Below are 21,144 nucleotides of genomic sequence, written 5' to 3' on the forward strand. Positions count from 1 at the left end.
CAAGTTGATTAATGTAATCTGTAGCTGAATGATCAGTTTCTGAGGATGAATAGGTGTATTCTGATGTTGTGAGATGCTTCAGCAGCATCTGATGAGATGGTCCAATAACAAACACACACACACACACACACACACACACACACACAAAATATTCCTCAATCTTTTGAACATGGGCAAAAGTCAGAGAGCTTTTTCCCAAAAAGGAAATTTCTCTAATCAATTACTCTCCCTCATGTCATCCCATATGTGTATGAATTTCTTTCTTCTGAAGAATACAGTGCAAGTGAATGGTGACCCAGCTCCAAAAAAGCACATAAAGGCAGCATAAAAGTAATCCATTAGACTCCAGTGGTTTAATCCATGTCTTATGAAGCAATCCAATCGGTTTTGGATAAGAACAGACCACAATATAACTCCTTTTTCACTATATACCTTGACATTTGCAGTCTCCTTGGCGATCATGAGTTCAAGCTCGAATACACTTCCTATAGCTCAATTTTGTGCTCTGCGCATGCGTCAAGTACTAGGAAGTGTAATCAAGCTTGAAATCATGATCGTGCCTAGAGACTGCAGTGGCAAAATGTACATTGAAAAAGGAGCTATATTTCGGTCTGTTCTCACCCAAAACTGGTTAAATCACTTCAGAAGACATGGATTTAACCACTGGAGTTGTATGGATTACTTTTATGCTGCCTTTATGTGGTTTTTGGAGCTTCAAAGGTCTGGTCACCATTCACTTGCATTGTGAGGACCTGGAGAGGTGAAATAATCTTTTAAAAATCTTTGCTTGTGTTCAGAAGAAGAAAGAACGTCTTACACATCTGGGATGGTATGAGGGTGAGTAAATGATGAGAGAATTTACATTTTTGGGTGAACTGTCCCTTTAAGGGGCTACTGTATATAAATGGTCTACTCTGAATGCTCATATTTATTCATTCCATCACTGAGTTGAAAGAAAATGTTATGTTAGGACTAATAAGGGTAGGTTGCCAGAAAGAATTTAATTTGAAAACAAATTTCTGTTCTTTTGGCTGCATTTTCAGCTGTTTGAAGACTGTGTATGGTGAATGAGTCATCGTTAATTCACCTCTCTCTTATTATTGTATTTTCATGTACTCAATCTCTATAAAATATTAAACGTCCTGTAATTCTGCTGGCCAGTGTAAAACCCTTAATGTTCTTTCTGAAAATGCACTGGTAGTAAAAACAGTCTTAGAGATTGATGGGACACATCCGTTACAAAGCAAACTTAGGAAAAAAACAATCTGACCTCAGCTGCATTTTATCATGAGCATCTGTTCCTTGTTTTTCAGATTACCCAGCAGGTTACCCCATCTGCTTTATTTTACCTCTTGTGACGTTGTAGCCTATGTGATGATGTTGGTAAAAATTTTTACTTCCAAAGTTGTCTGTATCCAGACTGGACAAAATAAGTCTTTGCCTGCTTTGTTGGAAAATAATTGTTGTTAGCCATATAAAGACTTAAATATGATCCTCACTGATCGTCTGATCATCCATCCAACAATCCATCCATCCAGCAAGGCCAACAAAAGTTTCTCTTGATGAACTTTCCTTATCTTGCTTTATTTGATGTTTTAAGAAACAACTATACCTATTTCTGTTACTGCAAGTGTTGAATTCAGTAGCACAGGAGGCAGAAAGCAGTGAATCAGAGTCCATGCTTTATTTCAAGTAGAACACATCTGAAACAAAGCCCTCTCAAGGGACCTGTGAACCAAAGCTAGGAGCTCTCAGTAACAGACAAACAGGCGGCTCAATTTTAAGTGCTCTGAAGCCGTATTATCAACTACTGGTGTCAGTATGGAAACAGCGAGGGCAATTACTCTATTGGTCTCTTGTGTTGCTTATGTTCTGATTGCTCAGTATGCTGAATCAGCTCTGTTTGAAGAGGTGAGCACCAGGATTTTATAGACATTTTATAGATTTACTTGAGAAAGGGGATCACATTTACATCCAAATATTAAAACTGCACTGAAAGGAAAACCCCAAACCCCAAATAAATGCTTTTGGCTCGCTTTATTTTTTCGAATTGTGTTTTATGGTTTATTCTTTTTTGTGTGGAAGGCCCCATTTTATGGATTCTAACATGGACTATGAGAGGCCAAATGTTGAGACTATCAAGTGTGTGGTGGTTGGGGACAATGCAGTTGGAAAGACCCGACTCATCTGTGCCCGGGCCTGCAATGCCACACTTACACAGTACCAGCTACTGGCCACACATGTGCCCACTGTCTGGGCAATAGACCAGTACAGAGTCTGCCAGGAGGTGAGGAATGCCTATAAATCCGTTATGCTACATACACTTATAATCATATTTGTTTGTTATAGACCCCATGAAATTGCTTTATAAGTGCAGTTTTTTGTCCTGTGTTGACATATTTCCTATTGAAACAGGAAGTTGAGAAATGCATATCTGCTAAAAGTTTAGTCAACTTTTTAAGAGTGCACTAGTATATACTGTAGATACATAGCTTCAGAACTAAAAGGCATGGACTAAAAGCCACAGAACTTAAATTTTAAAATAATAATAATAATAATAATAATAATAATAATATATATATATATATATCAGAAAGTATTCAGACCCCTTCATTTTTTTCACATTTTATGTTGCAGCCTTATGTTAAAATGCTACTACCGGTCAAAAGTTTTGAAACACTTGACTGAAATGTTTCTCATGATCTTAAAAATCTTTTGATCTGAAGGTGTATGCTTAAATATTTGAAATTAGTTTTCTAGACAAAAATATAATTGTGCCACCATATTCATTTATTTCATTATAAATCTAAAATGTAAAAAAAAAAAAAATGTTTTTGAAATTGATGACTTGGACCAAATAATAAAGAAAAGCAGCCAATAAGTGCCCAACATAGATGGGAACTCCTTCAATACTGTTTAAAAAGCATCCCAGGGTGATACCTCAAGAAGTTGGTTGAGAAAATGTCAAGAGTACATGTCTGCAAATTCTGGGCAAAGGGTGACTACTTTGAAGATGCTAAAATATAACAGAGTTTTGATTTATTTTGGATTTTGTTTAGTCACAACATAATTCCCATAGTTCCATTTATGTTATTCCATAGTTTTGATGACTTTACTATTATTCTAAAATGTGAATAATAATAATAATAATAAAGAATGAGTAAGTGTTTCAAAACTTTTGACTGGTAGTGTATATACAGTGCATTCAGAAATTATTCAGACCCCTTCATTTTTTTTCACATTTTGTTATGTTGCAGCCTTATGCTAAAATTCTTTAAATTATTCTTTTTTTTCACGTCAATCTACACTCCATACCCCATAATGACAATGAAAAAAAAAAAAAAAAAATGCTTTTTTTTTTAATAACTTTTCAAATTTATTTCAATAAAAGTTTATGAATTGTATGTGATGGCAGCTACAGTATAGTTTATTTCTCTAATTAATTTTATTTGGAAAAAATGTTGTTCGCAGTTTCTCGGGTAAATCTCCATGCATGTGATAGGTGTGTCTCTCTGACCAGGTTCTAGAAAGGTCCAGGGATGTTGTGGATGATGTCAGCGTGTCTTTGCGCCTCTGGGACACTTTTGGTGACCATCACAAGGACCGCCGGTTTGCGTATGGCAGGTAAACTTGTTTTCTCAGTCTCTACTTCATACTAGATTAAGCATATTTCTACACATTTTTCTATCTACAGTTTTAATGTTGTCCCTCTTATTGTTTTTATAGCATTCACCCTTTTGTGAAGAAGTTTTTATCTTAGGGATAAAATAAAAATATTACAGTTTTGAAGAACTGGGCTGTCATTTACAGCGTGCAGCATTTTAGTAATTCAATTGAAGTATTGTTCCAGTTTCAAAACAATTTAAGTACTATGGACAGCATCAGCGTCATGCTGTCGATTACAACGGATAATAATATTGACAGAAAAATCATGTGTACAGTAATGGAAGTCAAAGGGCAAGGCATCACACCAAGATTTGTTATACACAAATAGTATAGCCACAAGATTGAAAGATTATACTGTGTATGGTAATATGAGACTAGTGTGACAGATCTAACCTTGTCTGTGCAAAGTCATATCCAATCTTTCAACTCCTGTCGTGACCATGTAAAGCCGTTAAACATTGTAACTTTCACATCATATGCATAAGGACAACAGAAAAGGACTATTTATGTCCACCCAGGAACTGCATCAGTATTACGCAAAACTGATGAATTAGTCAAAATTATTTTCTGTGGTAATGCTGTTTATAAAGCTTAAGTTGTTTTTAACATAACATACTCCTTTAAGACACATTTGATTATTTCCACAAACAAGTCAAAATGTCACACTCCATGGACACCTACACCTATCAGGTCAAATTTGCTCTCACTGATAAGCCTATACTGTGCAGGATGGTGACCCAGTGATGGCCAATGGTGACCCAAAAATTGTTACCCAGCAACCTAAAGGATGTGTTTAGTGTGGAGGCCAATAACTTAATTTTCTCTGGTTTGGTAACAGGTCTGATGTGGTGGTATTGTGTTTCTCCATTGCAAACCCAAACTCACTTTACCACGTGAGGACTATGTGGTACCCCGAGATCAAGCATTTCTGTCCCAGAGCTCCCGTTATCCTAGTGGGCTGCCAACTAGACCTGCGATATGCTGACTTGGATGCAGTGAACAGAGCTCGCCGGCCACTGGCCAGGTAATATTTTCGTGGCAATTGAAAATGCACTTATGCTAAAAACTATTTGTAGTGACAAATTGACTTGAATTCATTCGTTTTAAATGAGAGTCAGTGATTTCCAGTGACAGTGACCATTTGCGATGCAACAAAGTTGAGCACAAACTATCATTTGCCAACTACAATTAGGAGTGTAAACAATGATTGGCAGCCTGATATAGTTGGTCGAGTTGGAACACCTTCTCACAACCAACAGTAGAGACTTGGTGACCTCCAGTGTTTTGATTGCTGTCAGTGTGTACACTTCTTAATTTGTAACATGAGCCCAACTGGAGTTTGTGGCTTTTAGTCCATGTCTGTTAGCCTTGAAGCGATCTACTGTATATCCTAGTGTACTCTTAAAAGTTCACAAAATGAACAGATTAAAAATGTACAGTCTTTCTCTTCTGGGAAAATGGACCAAAATTACTGATGACTCATCTTGAACTTACAAACATATCCAAAATTTTTGTCTATTAAAATGCTCTATAGAATGATGATGTCCCCTGCCAACTAATACCACCTACTGTACTTCTGACTAGCATCAGAGACTATATAGCAGATACGGGCCACTTCTGTTAAAATGAATGGGAAAAATTGGAACGCCCAATGGTCAACCAATGTAGAAATGAAGTCCCGCCTTACAGGAAAAAGAGACAATCACCTTTTAGGTACAGGCATTGCTGTCAATCAATTTGAGAATATACAAGCCAATTATACAAGGAAAGTTGTGTTTTATTGTGTAATCTGAGGTAAAGAAGCACAATTTATGATACCAGTTTTGTCATATTTTACTGCTGATTTGAAATATGTTCTTTGATTGTAATCTTGATCAACCGTTTTGGAGATTTCGGCCTTTCCCCATTCAAGTACATAGGAGCTGCACTTGTATGCCACTTGTTTACATAGAAAAATAGCTGCCCTAGAGTGTTCCAAAGATGGCCGCCGTGTGGACTGACTTGCTAAAAAGACTTTGCAAGCATGTCTTGTCCCCTGCAACTTCCTGTTTAAATAGGAAACACATCAACACAGGACAGAAACATCTAATTCAATCCATCAAATCTAACATCACATGTAGCTTATAAAAACCTGTGTTTCTGTTAATGTCTTTTGTTTCAGACCCATCAAATCCAATGAGATATTGGCCCCAGAAAAAGGACGTGAGGTGGCTAAAGAGCTAGGCATATCTTATTATGAAACTAGCATTGTTGCTCAGTTCGGAGTCAAAGACGTTTTCGACAATGCTATTCGCGCAGCCCTCATTTCACGTCGTCATCTGCAGTTCTGGAAGTCTCATCTACGTAATGTTCAAAGGCCACTTCTCCAAGCCCCCTTCCTTCCCCCCAAACCCCCTCCACCCATTATCACGGTTCCCGCTGCTCCCAGTAACATTGAAGAGCACCCTAGCCGCCTGTTGGAAGATCCACTCTGTGCTGACGTCATCTTAGTCCTCCAGGAACGTCAGAGGATCTTTGCCCACCGCATTTACCTTGCCACTTCCTCCTCCAAGTTCTACGACCTCTTCCTGACAGAACCTCGAGCTCCTGAGGAGAATGAACGGGAGCGAGAACGACCCCGAGGGCCGCCGCTTTCTGGCCGTGACTTGCTGATGCGGGCAGCTAGCTTTGATGTTTGTGAAAGTAATGGTGATAGCGATAGGGTAAACTTGCGCGCCTGTACCAGTGATGGAACTCTAAAAGGTGGAGATGGAGATCACCGTGGTCGTCTTCTCCCAGCCTTGAGTCGTGCGTTCATTAGCATCCAAGAAGAGATGGTGGATGATCCCGTCACCTTCAACCCTAGACGAATGACTGTGGTGCACATGGATCCTTCAATGCAGGCCGGTCCATTCCGATCTGTGTTGCGGTACCTGTACACAGGTAAACTCGATGAGGGGGAGAAGGAGCTGATGCAGGTGGCCCACATTGCAGAGCTTCTGGAAGTGTTCGACCTGCGTATGATGGTGGCAAACATTCTAAACGATGAGGCCTTCATGAATCAGGAGATCACCAAGGCCTTTCACGTGAGACGCACCAATCGAGTGAAGGAATGCCTGGCCAAAGGGACCTTCTCTGGTGAGAGACATGTGAACTGTATGTGTTTGCTTGGTTAGTTATTAGAGACAGTTTCCAGCTAGTTTTTTAACTAAAGTGATTTCCATGATGGTGCTTTAAAGGGGATGAGAGGGGATTTAGAGATGTAACTTCTCAGAAAGGGTTGGGCCGTTTAGACAAAACTAATTTTTGTTTAAAAAAAAAAAAAAAAAGCTAGAATGAATGAGCACAACGAATCAGTTTTGGGGAAGTTACTTTGAAACTGTAGCCTTCCCAGCTACGAGCTACTCATAACTTAAAGTTTACATAGAAAAGTAAACAGTGTAAAATCTCTTGTAAATCTCCCTATTTGCCCCTGCAACCTTTCTTTATCATTTAGATTAATACTGTCAGCTGTATATTAAAAGCACATTTCAGCTAACTGTTTTTGGTGAATGCACACTTAGGTTTACAGCAGGGGTCGGCAACCTATGGCATGCATGCCAGCATTGGCATGCAGAGGGGTAATCACTGGCACGCCAGCAATGGCGAGAGAGGAGTAGACTATTTTTATTTATATAAATTGCACCTGCATTCCAATCTACATCTTGATGTTAACCTTCCTCATGGTCACACAGCGTGTTTTCATGAGCTGAATGGGTGGCTAAACAAAAAGTTAAAATGTGACGTGACGATAGTATACCAACAGACTTGTGCAGCGCGTGCAAGCCATTCGCGCATCACGAGCCAGCAGCGCTTCACTTTCGGTTAATTGTGCGAGTAAACGTGCCCGCATTGCTTCGGTCAGTCTGCGCAGATGACAGCGTACATTCCATGTTTCATTTTTTTCTTTTTGCTTTCAGAACAACACTTGATGTAATAAGGAAAACACAACTAATTATTATTAACAGCCAATGACAAGGAAAAAGAAAAAGGCACTCCATGTTAAAAAGGTTGCCTACCCCTGGTTTACAGTGTCCATCCTAGCAGAAGGCTGCCCTTTTCATATACAGTTCCTAAAGCATTTTTTCTCAAATGTCATATGGTGCATGCAGGATGTTACTTTCAAGCTATTTTCCCTCTTTATTTCAGCGTGAATGATCATTCACAGCACAAAACAGTCGTTCACCCCCATAGAGAAAAACAAGTCCCCATATTTTGTCAGCTGGCTTTCTAAGGACTCTTCTGATAGTGAGAACTGGTGTGATTGTGTCATGTTTTTCAGGATATCAAGCTGTCTTCTAATGCAGACAAGCTTTCCTCTCTCCTAACATAAACACTGGGCATTTCTTTTTATTTTCACTTCACTTTAGCACTATGATTGCTTTTTAGTGGAATGTAATATTGACCCACTATTTTAAAATGCCTTTTAGGTTGCCAGGATGATATTTTAGTGCAACCCTTACAAGTATTTTGTTGAAAACCTTTTTAACAAGACTTTTGTTGTGCAAACAATCATAAATCCATTACTATGGAAGTCTATGGGAAAAGGCACTGCACCAGAAGCAATAAAACACTGTACATAATGAGACTACATGAACATTATACATGAGTTATAATGAGACTAGCGTGATAAAATCGCTTAATAACCTTGTCTGTGCAGTGTTATATCCAAGGTTATACCCCAAAACTCCTGTCATGTAAAGCTGGTAAACCTGGTAACTTTTGCATGATATGTGCAAGGATACCTGAAAAGGACTGTTTACATAGAAAATAATCCACCCACATTACATCTGTAACACACAATGTTAAGATAACTTTACAGCTCAAATAAAACATTTTTATACGGAAATAATGAATGCAATTAATATTTAGTTAAACAAAAATTCAAGCCTCACATTTCTGCTTTTAAATGCTGCCTTGCCCCTTACCGTGCTTGTCCACTGGCACGTGGTGAGCGAAGCGGGCATTTTCAATTCATTCCATTGGGAGCCGAGCGCCACGCTTGAAAGGTGGATTCTAATTGGAATTAATTGAAAACGCCTGCTTCACTTCGTTCACCACGCACCAGTGGAAACGTATGGTTAGTGCCCTTTCAAGAAGGTAACTTCAACACTGCATCAGAAGCTGACGCTATGGGAGAATTTGTCAGGGGGCGTGACTTTGAAACACTTTACCATCACGCCCATTTGATTGGCTGGTGAAGCACTTAATGTCCTTCACCATTCTTGGCAACATGGTCACCTACATCTCATAGTCACAAGTAGCTGTTAAACCATGTTAGCTATTGAGGAGAACCGAGTTTTATCAGAAAAGTGTGACATTTGGAAAGATGGTCAGACACAAAGTTGTCACCACGGACTTGTCCAGTGCAGGCTGTGGAGTCCTGTGCAAAGGACAACCATTGTTTAGAAGGTGCACAAACCTTGCAACGCACATCTCTGGCCGCCTGAACAGCTGTGTAGGTTTACTCTAGCATCAGGGTGCCAGGATGGGGTATTGTAGACTGTCCCCTCAATCAGTTCAGAGAAATTGGGAGGTATTCAGGAAGCCGAACCAGTTTACCTCCCTTCATCCACGTTTAAGTTTTACAGTGCTACCATAGCAATAACTCTTGACCCCTAAGGATTTGTATATATGCAAACAACCATTGGTCAGCAGATTTATGTGTGGTACAAGACAGCTAAAAGCCTTGCTGCCTAGGACTAAGTCTAGGACTTAGTGTTGGTGTTAAGTACACATACGGGTTCCTATTTTGAGCCACTAGAGGCAGTAAGCATATGCATACTCTCTTCAGAGACTGTGCTGCTAATTGGTTAGGCATCAGTCAAATGTGTTGCAGACCTTCATGCCCTTTCGTTCAATAACTCCTGTGTAGGGTTCAGACCAGGCCTGTCAAAGACCATTCTTAAGCCCAGGAAAGGTTATGTGCCTAAAGTACTAGCAACCACCTTTAGAGCTCAGGTTGTTACCCTAGAAGTATTCTCCTGTACTCCCTTTGAGTCAGATGAGGCTAAGAGACTACACATGCTCTGCCCAGTGAGGGCATTATGTATGCACGTTGATCAAATGATTCAGTTCAGGGAATCAGAACAACTGTTTGTTTGCTTTTAAGGCCGCAAAAAGGGTTTGGCTGTCTCCAAGCGAAAAATGTCCCACTGGGTCGTGGATGCTATTGTGCTCGCAAATGACTTGCAAGGCATACAGTGTCCCATGGGCATAAAAGCCCATTCTACAAGGAATATAGCCTCCTCCTGGGTAATAGCAAAGGGCATGTCTCTTGAAGACTGGGCTTCCCGCAACACCTTTGCCAGGTTTTATACCTTCATGTATCTTCCCTCTCTTCCCAGATCTTTACAGAGGAAGAATGTTGATCACTGACCAATTGGTTAGTATTGATGTTACACTATGGTCTCTCTATTCACACTGAGGTGAATGAGAACATGTGTACATTGTTTCACTACCCTGTTGGCTAGTGTCATTATGCCAAAGCCAATGTTTTACTACTCTGTTGGATAGTGTCATTGTGCCAAAGCCCCTTTTCAACTGTCCTGTCGGCTAGTGCCATTATGCCAAAGCCCTTGGCACAAGCAGCTCTGCCTGTCATTCCAGCCTGATGACCCTACTGTCTCAGCTCGTATCTCTGCCTGCCTCTCTGACATTTTGGCCTGGATGAAGAAACGCTACCTTCAGCTCAACCTTGCAAAGACAGAACTCCTCGTGATCCCAGCCAACCCATCTGTTGACCACAACCTCACTATTCATCTTGGTTCAACTTCAATAACACCAACCAGAACAGAGTGGTGGTAGATGACCAGCTTAATTTTACCACCCACATCTCATCAACCGCCCGATCTTGCAGATTCGCGCTCTACAACATCAGGAAAATCAGACATTTTCTGTCTGAATATGCTGCACAGCTCCTGGTTCAGGCTCCGGTCATTTCAAGACTGGACTACTGTAATGCTTTGTTGGCTGGCCTCCCAGCTAACACAATTAAGCCACTGTTGATGGTCCAGAATGCAGCAGCGCGTCTGGTCTTCAATCAGCCAAAAAGGGCTCATGTCACCCCACTCTTGAGTTCACTTCACTGGCTACCTGTAGCTGCCCAGATCAAATTCAAGGCTTTGACTCTGGCCTTCAGGACAGCCAATGGAACCACATCCTTACTTCAATTCACTTCTCCAGGTCTATGCTCCAACTCGCTCTCTGTGATCTATGAACGAGCAGTGCCTGGTGGTCCCATCACAAAGAGGCTCGTTCATTTTCTCTGTTCCACTGTGGTGGAATGAGCTTCCAACCTTCACACGAGCTGCTGATACCATCTTAACATTCAAGAACCAGCTGAAAACACATCTGTTCCACAAGCACTTAACCTATCCACACTAATTGCACTTACTATTAAATTTAACTTGCACTGTACAAAAAACTCTTTCTTCTGCGCTAGCGCCTATACTGCTCCAGCCACCTTGAGAGCTTAGCAGTACAACACTGTAAACATGGCTTGCTATGTTCCTCATTTGTAAGTCCTTTTGGATAAAAGCATCTGCTAAATGACTAAATGTAAATGTAAAATGTATCCAGCATTAATTTGGGTCTCTGTCTTGGCATCAAACTGTTGGTTAATTGTTCCAAACTTCCTTCCTATTTCTCAATATGAAGGTGTGGCTATAGCAATGCTTTTGACTACCCTATAGCTAGTAGGCATTGAACATCAGTACAATGGCGTTATGGTATACGGCTCCTGTAGCGCCTGCTTCTGACACAGTGTCGAAATTACCTTCTTGAAAAGGATTGTCTAGGTTACTTTGCGTATCATTGGTTCCCTGAAAGGAGGGAACGAGAGTCTGCTTAGCTGTGCTGCAGCTACTGATTTTTCTCTGTAATGGGATGAGAGATGCGCTCTTTTTCACTTCAGTAGGAAAATCCATACAATGTGAAGCTGGTCTTCTGCTTTTTTGCTAATGTGTTTCATCAGCCAATCAAATTGGCATGATGTTAAATGGTTTCAATGTTCCGCCCCCTGACGGGTACTTCCATAGCATCAGCTTCTGACACAGTGTCTCGTTCCCTCCTTTCAGGGAACGAAGGTTACGCAAAATAACCGGGATGACTTCTATTGTAATTGCATTGCTGTAAAAGATTTTTTTTTTTGTTTTTATAAATTGAGAAACAAGTGAATTTTTATTATGTATATATTTATTTTTTCCTGTGGTAATCAGCATTTCACACAATAAATGGCCTTGTTGGACTGAGGAGAAAGTTCTGAGTTCAGTTAGAGTATGTTTACATAGTACAAACTTTTATTTCAAAAGATCAAGGAAAATTAGATGAATGGGCATATGATGAAACAAGAGGTTCTTTTTTTGGCAATTGGAACATTACTTATGGCTGGTCTCAATATATTAATGATTACAGTATTGTGTTCTCTGCTGCAGATGTTGTGTTCAGGTTGGATGATGGCACCATCATGGCCCATAAACCGCTGCTCATCTCAAGCTGTGATTGGATGGCAGCCATGTTTGGTGGACCATTTGTGGAGAGTTGCACAAAAGAGGTACAGTACAATTGCAGTATGTCTAAAGCAGGGGAAAGTATTTTTTTTTTTTAAAGTAGATGTTTTGCCTGTATGCATTTTAATGGACACATCAATACCATTATATTATTTGTCTAACATGACCCATATTTTATTTAATTTAATTCTGATAAAAATCTGGGATATTATATCTGGAAAGGTTCTAAATTAATATACTTGCTTTAGAAGAGATTTGAATTAAACAAATTGAATTAATGGGAAACTATTGACAGTGATTGCATTCAGTGATTTTGTGAAATATGTAGCAGTGAAATATACAGAGGAACAAGCTAATTCAATTTATATAACACCATTACTTTTTACATCTTATGGTGTGGAATTAAATTTTATATTAGTCTTTTCTGATTAACATTTTTTATTGATTCAAACAGTTAACAAAGAAAAGCAAAACATATATTCACAGAATCAACATTTAACCCCCACTGTTACCCCTCCCCAACCCCACCCTGACCCTCAACAAACATCCCTGTGGTCACACATGAGTATACACACACACCAAAAAAAAAAAAAAAAAAAAAACATATATATATATATATATATATATATATATATATATATATATATATATATATATATCACACACATTTAAAACTATACTTCTCTCTCCACTGCCCCTCCCTGCGAGCCCTCCAAGAATGCTAAATAGCTCTCCCATTTCCATCAAACATATCCAAGTTCCCCAGCCTTCTAGATAATACTTCCTCGAAAGCCGCCACCCTCCCCATCTCCGTGCACCACTCTTGAAAATAGGGCACTCCAGCCAACTTCCATCCCCTTAAAACAATCTGTCTGCCGATCATAACACCAGCCAGGAACTAATTTGTATGTGTTTATCCCCTATATTGATGACCGCCCCATTGCCTAAAATACAGAGTCTGGAGCGAAATAAAATTTGAGTGCCCAATACGTCACACATAAAACTCTGAACCTTCAACCAGAATTCTTGGATCTTAACACACCACCAAAAAAAATGGGTTGTATCTCCATCTTCTGATTGGCATCGCCAGCAGGTGGGAGTCTTAAGACCAAGCCTATACAATCTAGAGGGGGTCCAATAGAATCGATATAAAATTTTGAATTGCATAAGGCGCACCCTTGCATCTCTAGATGCAGACTTTAAATTTTTTAGAATCCTAGCCCACACTCCCTCCTCCAATACCAAGTTTAAATCTTTCTCCCATAATCTCTTGAAGTTAAAGCTCCATCCCCCAGACTCTGAATTAGCAGGGAGTAATACACTGATGACTCATGACCTTTTCCAAAAGCAGTAATCACCACTCCCAGAGTATCTGCCGCTTTAGGGGGGTATATACTACTCCCAAAAATAGTACAGAGCAGGTGGCGCAGCTGTAAATACCTAAAGACTGAGATCTGGGAATCCCAAAATGTTGAACCAAATTTTCAAAGGATCTCAACACTCCACTCTCATATAGGTCACCAAGCGTATTAACCTCCCTCACAATCCACTCTGTCCAGCAGAAAGGGGACTTATTAATAAATAATTTTGCTCAAGGCATCATTTAAATAAATGTCCGAATTAAACACTCTGGACACTTTTTTCTATACCAAGTGCAAATGCAAGATAATGAGGTGTAACTTCTCCGATTAGTTTGATAGAAAGGCTTTGCAATGGCGAAATAGGGGCAAGAACTTCCTGTTCAATACAAAACCAGGGAGGGGCTCTCTCAGGTGGAAGCAACCAATGAGCCAAATATCTGAGACCGAATGCATAATAATAAAACAAAATCTTGTTTAGGCCTAGCCCACCTTTTTCAATCGGCCTATGCAATTTACTGAAATGTAATCTGGGACCATCTTTACCATTCCAAATGAAGGACTTCGCTATACTATCAAATTGCTTGAAAAAAGAGAGGGGGACATCTATAGGGAGAGACTGTAGCAGGTAGTTGAATTTTGGAATACAATTCATTTTAATAACATTAACCTTCCCAGTCATAGATAAATATAATGAAGCCCACCTGCCCACATTGCTCGAAAACCTTTTTATTAAAGGGTCAATATTAACTCTAACTAAATCACACAAATTTGCTGGGAATAAAATACCCAAATGTTTAATGCCCTGTTTGAGCCACTGGAAGGCGCCCGGATGAAAAGCTGTTACTTGGCAGTACGCTGTCAGAGTCAAAGCTTCAGATTTAGACCAATTAACTCTGTATCCCGAGAACTTAGAAAAGGAATTAATAATTCTGTGGAGGCAAGGCATAGATCTATCAGAGTAAAATAATCTGAAATTAACCCATTCGTTTGTACTGCTGATACCAGGTGTCTATAAAGTAACTTAATCCAACCAATAAAAGTATTCCCGAACCTGTAAATTTCCTAAATCCAAAGTCTGATTATTCGCCACTGACCACATGATATTAATGAAACGCCTAGCTATAAGAGCTATGGCCCCGAATAAACCCCACCTGATCTATATGTATAAGAGATGTCATAACTTTACTTAATCGGTTAGCCAACATACTTTACAATATTTTAACATCTAGCTGGATCAGGGAAATTGGACTGTAACACATACACTCGCTTGGATCTTTGTCCTTTTTAAGAATCAGACTGATCCGGGCTTGCGTCATGGTTGGCAGAAGCTTTCCATTCTTTAATGATTTTTTTTCTAACAAAAGTGGAGCCAATTTTGTAGCATAAGATCTAAAAAACTCATCTGCAAAGCCATCTGGCCCCGGAGCCTTGCCTGTAGGCAAGGCCTTAATTACCTCGCCAAGCTCCTCCAAGATTATCTCAGAATCAAGATAATTGTTTTGCTGAGCCGTCAGTTTAGGAAGTTCTAATGGTTCCACAAAGTTTCTAATATCCTCTTCAGTAGACGAAGACGTGGAACTATAGATATCAAGATAGAATTCTTTAAAAGCATTATTAATATCAATGGCTGGGGTAAATATTTCACCACTAGCAGATTTCACTGAGGGAATGGTAGAAAAAGTCTCTCTCTTTTATATATCTAGCCAGATGTTTTCCTGCCTTGTCCCCCGACTCAGAGTATGACTTTCTTTACCTGAATAGCCAAAACTCCACCTTCCGTGACAAAATAGTATTATATCTGTATTTCAATCAGGTAAATTCTCTGAGGCCATCAGACGACATTCGGCACTTCAGCTCTTCCTCGCCACTTTTAATATTCCCTTCCAACTCCACGAGTTCTCGTGCTTTGGATTTTTTGATGAATGAAGCATACTGTATGATCTGACCCCTAAGAACCGCTTTAAGTGCCTCCCAAGCCACGCCCACAGAGGAAACTGAGGACCAGTTGGTCTCCATATAAACACTGATTTTATATTAGTCTTTTAATTGCTACAAGAGTTTAGTGCATCTGTTTATTATTTTCTTTCAAATCTATTTATTTAATAGATTTTAAATAATTTCAGCAGAATATATGGGGATGGTGGTGGATTAATGTTTTTCTCACACTACCAGTGACTAAAAACGAAATGTTTTTAATTTCGGTTCGTTCTGAGCAAAAACTTTATTTCTTCGTTCTGGTTCAAAAGTTCTGCAGCCTCCTTTTCAAATGGTTACCGATTAGAACAAAACAAAAGAATGGTTAATAACGTTCTTTTTAAAATGACAGTACTCTGCGCTAAGGGGTGAGTGAAATACCAATTGCAGCTTTGCCAGATCTCACAAGAGAAGCAAGCAATCTGGTCTGAAAAAACAAGCTCAAAATAAGCCACTTGCCTCAAAATAAACAAAAAAATTGCGATCTATCACAATAGAAATTGTAACAAGCATACAGTTAATTAACATTTAAGTCAAAGTTTTATTAAAGATCTGCTTCTGAGTCAAAACTGGACAGCATCAAATCTGTATTAATGCATCATATCTAACAATAATTCAGAAATAAGACTTGGAAACAACTGAGAAAAGTACTTTTTACCTCTAATAATGTTTTCCTTGTATCTGGATTAGCCATGCATGTATATGTAGTAATTTTAAATAGTTGTTAAAAAGGTCTTCATTCACAGGATACGACATCCACAAAGGACAATTAGGCAAATAAATGTGTGATGCAGCAGTTTCCTTCAGGTTCAAAACATGTTTCATTTTTTTGGGCAACATGAAGTAGTGTAGTTCCAAAAATATACTGTGATAAACCCTTTGGCCTTTAGTTTCATGAAAAAATTATCAGAAAAAAAATTAACCAGTTAAAACAATGTCTGTGGCTAAAAGTACATGAATAGACTTTCACGGTTTGTTCTACAACATAATAAAACAGTCATACCTCACAGTGAAATTTGAACCGCTGTGTTTTTAAATAACGTATGTTGCATTAAATTGTTAAATAAGAACTACAACTTTCACAAGGTTGCAAGTTTACGTGCTCGATGAATTGTACAGCTGCTGAATTACTAATTTTGTCTTGCTTTTTTGCACACTTGTTAGGCCTTGCACTAATGCTTGACCTGAGAAAACAAAATGAGAAAAAAGTAAACACAAAAATAACTGTAAATGGCATAGTAGTGGTGTAGATGGAAAAAAATTATTTCAGGCAAATTCAAATATAGTTTCTAAAAATAATGTGTAAAACAATATAGAGTCAAACCATTTCATATTATTTAAAAAAATGTTTAATAAAATAAAAGGCCATTTAAATGGGGTTTCTTGACTACTTGAATTCTATTTTATGACTGAAAAGTCAAGGGACATGTTTGTCACCATATTTTGATAATGACCCATTCACGTTTCAGGTATGACTGTGTGAAATTTATGTTGTAAAACAAAAAGTGAAAGTCTCCTCAAGTTATGCTAAGACAGACCTTATTTTGCTCAAAAACCACTTTCAAAAAACCCCTTAGAAATTCCCAAGGTAACCAATGGTGAATCAGCCTTCCAGGTTGGCCTACAAATTGACATGAGTACTGAACAACTCTATTATTCCAATAATAATAATAATAATAATACATGTGCTGTTTTTTCAGGTGTTGTTTCCTAACACTACACGTAGCTGTATGCGTGCTGTGCTGGAGTATCTCTACACTGGCCGCTTCTGCTCTCGCCCAGATCTGGATGCCATGGAGCTCATTGTACTTGCAAACCGACTCTGTCTGCCTCACCTGGTGGCACTTACAGGTACACAAACAAACCTTCACATTCACTGTTTCTGCTCAGGTACTTACAGAGGCGGTAATGCACTTAACAGTGTGGGTCAGATCCCTCCAGAAGCTCTAATCCTGCATAAATTTAGACCCTGAACTAGTGATGAAGTGCCAAGATCAGACAGTAACTGATAATATTCAGGGCTGCTAATTTTTTGCATCAGACACTATGGATGTCATTCACATGTGTCCTCTTGCCTTGAAATATAAAGCATTTTACCATGTTTAAAGTAGGGATGTGCGCTACGACTAATTTGACTGTCGTTTAAACGGAAGTTTTGTAACCAACTAGTCGACTAGTCTAAAGAGAAACCAACCTTCAGAAAACAGTTAAAAAAAAAATGTTTTAATGCGACCCATTTAAAATATTAATCTATTCCAAATCCGATGCTAAATTCTACTGAAAAGGGGCATTTAGCTGCGACGTGCTCGCCTTGAATTATGATCATTGTACATTAAATACAGACCATGACACGCATTCACTGAATCAACGTTTGCGAATATTTAATAGACATATTTATTGAAAATGATTGAATGAATAGTGCAGGATCAATGGAACAACCCTAAAAGCCTGTTCTAAAGAGAAATCACCAAATAAAAGTTACTTAACATATTAAAACAGTCAGGACATTGTTGAAAATAATTAACAGGTAGACTAAGCCAAATCTACAAGAGAGAAATGCGCTGAAAAGTCAATCGTATTTCACGACGTGCAGTCGTGCATTAACCCTTGATCTAATATGACAGCTGTTCGGTAAAGAACGTTAACCAATAACAGTTACGATGTAAAAAAAAAAAAAAAAGTAGCTATAGGATAGAAAAAATAGGCCTGTGATGTAGCCTACAATAAAACGAATGTATTCTAAACATGACGTGCACACGGAATCAAAGATAGTTTAACATGTTAAGCAGTCAGCACCTCGTTGAAAATAGCCTTCTTAATCAGCAGATTAAAAAAATTGCATACCTAGTCTAAAACAGTTATTTTCTAGGCTACTTACTCAAAAAGCATAAATTTTTTGATGAGTAAAATTAACCTGTTGACATGGTCTGGTGAAAGACGGGACTTGACTCACCTGAGGCGGCTATCCTGCACTTGAAAAAGCCTGCACAGTGGAAAAATAACATCCAATCATGCACAGATGTAAAGAAGACTCAAATGTGAAAACATCCATAGGGACTTTCAAACATTTGGAAAGCTGATTCCTGCATTACCGAAGTGATTTCATTACTACTTTGTTGAGTTTGCTTGTCTAGCGAGAGGATATTTTCCTGCGCGTGCCGCGAGTGAGAGATGGAAGAAGCATGCGCAGCCTGAGGTGAAATTAAACTCTGTATCTGCTCCAGATATCCTCTTTTTTTTAAATAATATTTGTATTATTAATTCTATTTAAAATATGTAACATTAATATGGCAGTAATTTAAGTGCAGCCTCTGTAAAAATATAAAGCCAAATGTAAATGTGTAAAAATTATTATCAGTTTGATGGGGGGGAAATATTAACCGACTAGTAATTCCAGTGTCGACTAGCAGCATCCGAACCGTTTAGTCGACTAGTCTCGCACATCCCTAGTTTAAAGCTGTGTGTAATATTTTTGATCGTTAATTTCTTGTTTGCAGAATGCAGAGTTTTTAAATCTGCAAGTAAGCCATTTGTAGGTTGATTTCACCTAAAAGTGTAACACTGTGGCACTATTAAATCACTCCTCTTTTTAAGTGGCCCATCCAGCCCGATACAGCAACACTGGCACGACAAATGTTGTGAGTTTAGGGCAGGACTCTTTGTTTGTAGAAATTATAGAAGAAAGAGGAAGTTTTCTGGAATCTGTGTAAAAGAAGTGATTATATTTGCAATGCTGTTTGGTGATGCTAGTGGTGCAGAAATGACTTACTTCAGCTTTAAGGTGTGTCATTAGGCCAGCCATGATGTCATGAAAAGTACAATTGCTAAATGAAATTACGTGGTTAATTTCACGTATCGCTGCAGTTTTGTGGTTTATTGTCCACTGAGGTGTGCTAAAAGCAAGTTAAATGTTCTCCCAAAAAGATGGTGTTTTTAAGGTTAATGCTCTGTGGAGTATTAAATAAAGAAAACCTACCTCCCTAACCTAAACCTTTAACCAAAACCCAACCAGTAGTGCCATAAAAAGCAAAAGTGAGATTAACCTGAAAACCCTCTGTTTTTGTAGTTTTAAATAAACAAAAACGGCATCCCGACCCTAAACCCGACACCTAAACCTAACCAATAGCCAATCATAAAAGCAAATGTAAGATGAAAAACTCAATAGTATCTGAAGTATCGGTGTCATTTTATGCCACTTTCAGATGACATGTTGACTTATGTGCTTTGCTGGACTTGAACCCCAATCTCCTGCATTTAATGTTAACACTCTATCAGTTAAGCCACTGTTCAACTTAGTCATACTTAAATAAGCTTTTAAATGAAGTTGGTTATGTTATGCAAGCGATAAAATGTATCTTCTTTCAAATCATGCATTATAGTACAAGTGTTTTGATGTCATAAGATAGTATTGTGTGGGGAACAGAGCAAAAAATAAGTGTTTATAAAGTGTTAGTCTGCCATTTTTCTCATGATTTGTGTGAAAGTGAATGAATCTCATTTTTGCTGTTGCGCCCCTAGTGTTCATTTTACCAGAAAACTGCAGCGATGCGTAGAAAGAGGCACAAAAAACTCACTTTGCAATAATTTTATTATAGTAACGTGGTTCTATAAGACCAGGTTGCATTAGTACAACCTGAAATGAAGTGGTACAACCATGGTTAATCATGAAAGAATTACTGTAACGCATGGCCTTAAATGTCTTGTTGCTTTTGTAAAATGGTGACAATATGATAAAAGACCCCAATGTCAAAAAACATTAATATATTTATTAGTAATGATAACATCAACAACATCAAAACTGTCTACAAATTAAAACAGTGAAGTAGCCTAGTTTTAGGCTGTGTAAGCAACTTGTTGCAAATATATATAGAGCACTGAATTGATGCACATCACTGGTTTTGTATATTTTGCGATGGCTTTGAACGTGGCTCATCCAGTTCAATTTCAGAGTCAGACTTTTCATTTAAAAAAAAAATATTAATAACTATTAATACATTCTATTGTTTTTATTGAGTGTTGTGTGTTGGTTCTAGAGCTCTACACTGTGAAGGTACTAACAGAGGCTGCTATGATGGGAGCTGATATAGATGGAGATGTTCTGCTCTATCTGGACATAGTTCAGGTAAGCATACACCTGACAAAGAAGATGTAAATGGAGAGCTGCCAAGTGAAATCCTATCCCCCTTGAACTCCGAGGGATAGCTGTATGTAATGCCTGATACCAGCTTTTTGGTGTGAACACAAACGCACATTTAATAGATAAAAACAAACAATGGTGGAAAAAGGTAAAACACAAAAGAAACAAGGCTGAAGAATCACAGCACAACAAACAATGCAAGACAAAGACAGCAAGAACACGAGGGCTATACAGTACTGTGCAAAAGTCTTAGGCACATAAGATGTTTCACAAAAGCATTTGTCTTAAGATTGTTATTTATATCTTCAGCTTTAGTGTGTCAATAGGATATATAAATGTTAGATTCCCAAACAGTACTTTTGCAAATAGAAATGATTAGAATAGAAGAACAGGAAGCCCTGCAACAAATGTCATGGCCCCAACAATGCCCCCACTGAACATCATGTCAGTCTGAGATTACATAAAGAGACAGAAGCAA

The 21,144-nt window shown here is 38.6% G+C and overlaps 1 protein-coding gene across 2 annotated transcripts in view; it reads left to right on the forward strand.

Moving 5' to 3' along the window:
- Positions 1-21,144, forward strand: part of rhobtb2a (Rho related BTB domain containing 2a) — a 33,747-nt gene that overhangs the window by 1,317 nt on the left and 11,286 nt on the right. Inside the window, exons 2-8 of one of the 2 annotated variants that reach the window (XM_051654194.1) lie at positions 2,086-2,287; positions 3,521-3,624; positions 4,505-4,690; positions 5,828-6,783; positions 12,120-12,238; positions 17,230-17,380; positions 20,563-20,651. In XM_051654194.1, the coding sequence (XP_051510154.1) occupies positions 2,086-2,287; positions 3,521-3,624; positions 4,505-4,690; positions 5,828-6,783; positions 12,120-12,238; positions 17,230-17,380; positions 20,563-20,651 (1,807 nt within the window). Of the gene's footprint in view, positions 1-2,085; positions 2,288-3,520; positions 3,625-4,504; positions 4,691-5,827; positions 6,784-12,119; positions 12,239-17,229; positions 17,381-20,543; positions 20,652-21,144 lie in introns of both variants that reach the window. The other variant, XM_051654196.1, reaches the window with a different exon arrangement.

Source organism: Myxocyprinus asiaticus, chromosome 24, assembly GCF_019703515.2.
Source record: "Myxocyprinus asiaticus isolate MX2 ecotype Aquarium Trade chromosome 24, UBuf_Myxa_2, whole genome shotgun sequence".
Lineage (NCBI taxonomy): Eukaryota > Metazoa > Chordata > Actinopteri > Cypriniformes > Catostomidae > Myxocyprinus > Myxocyprinus asiaticus.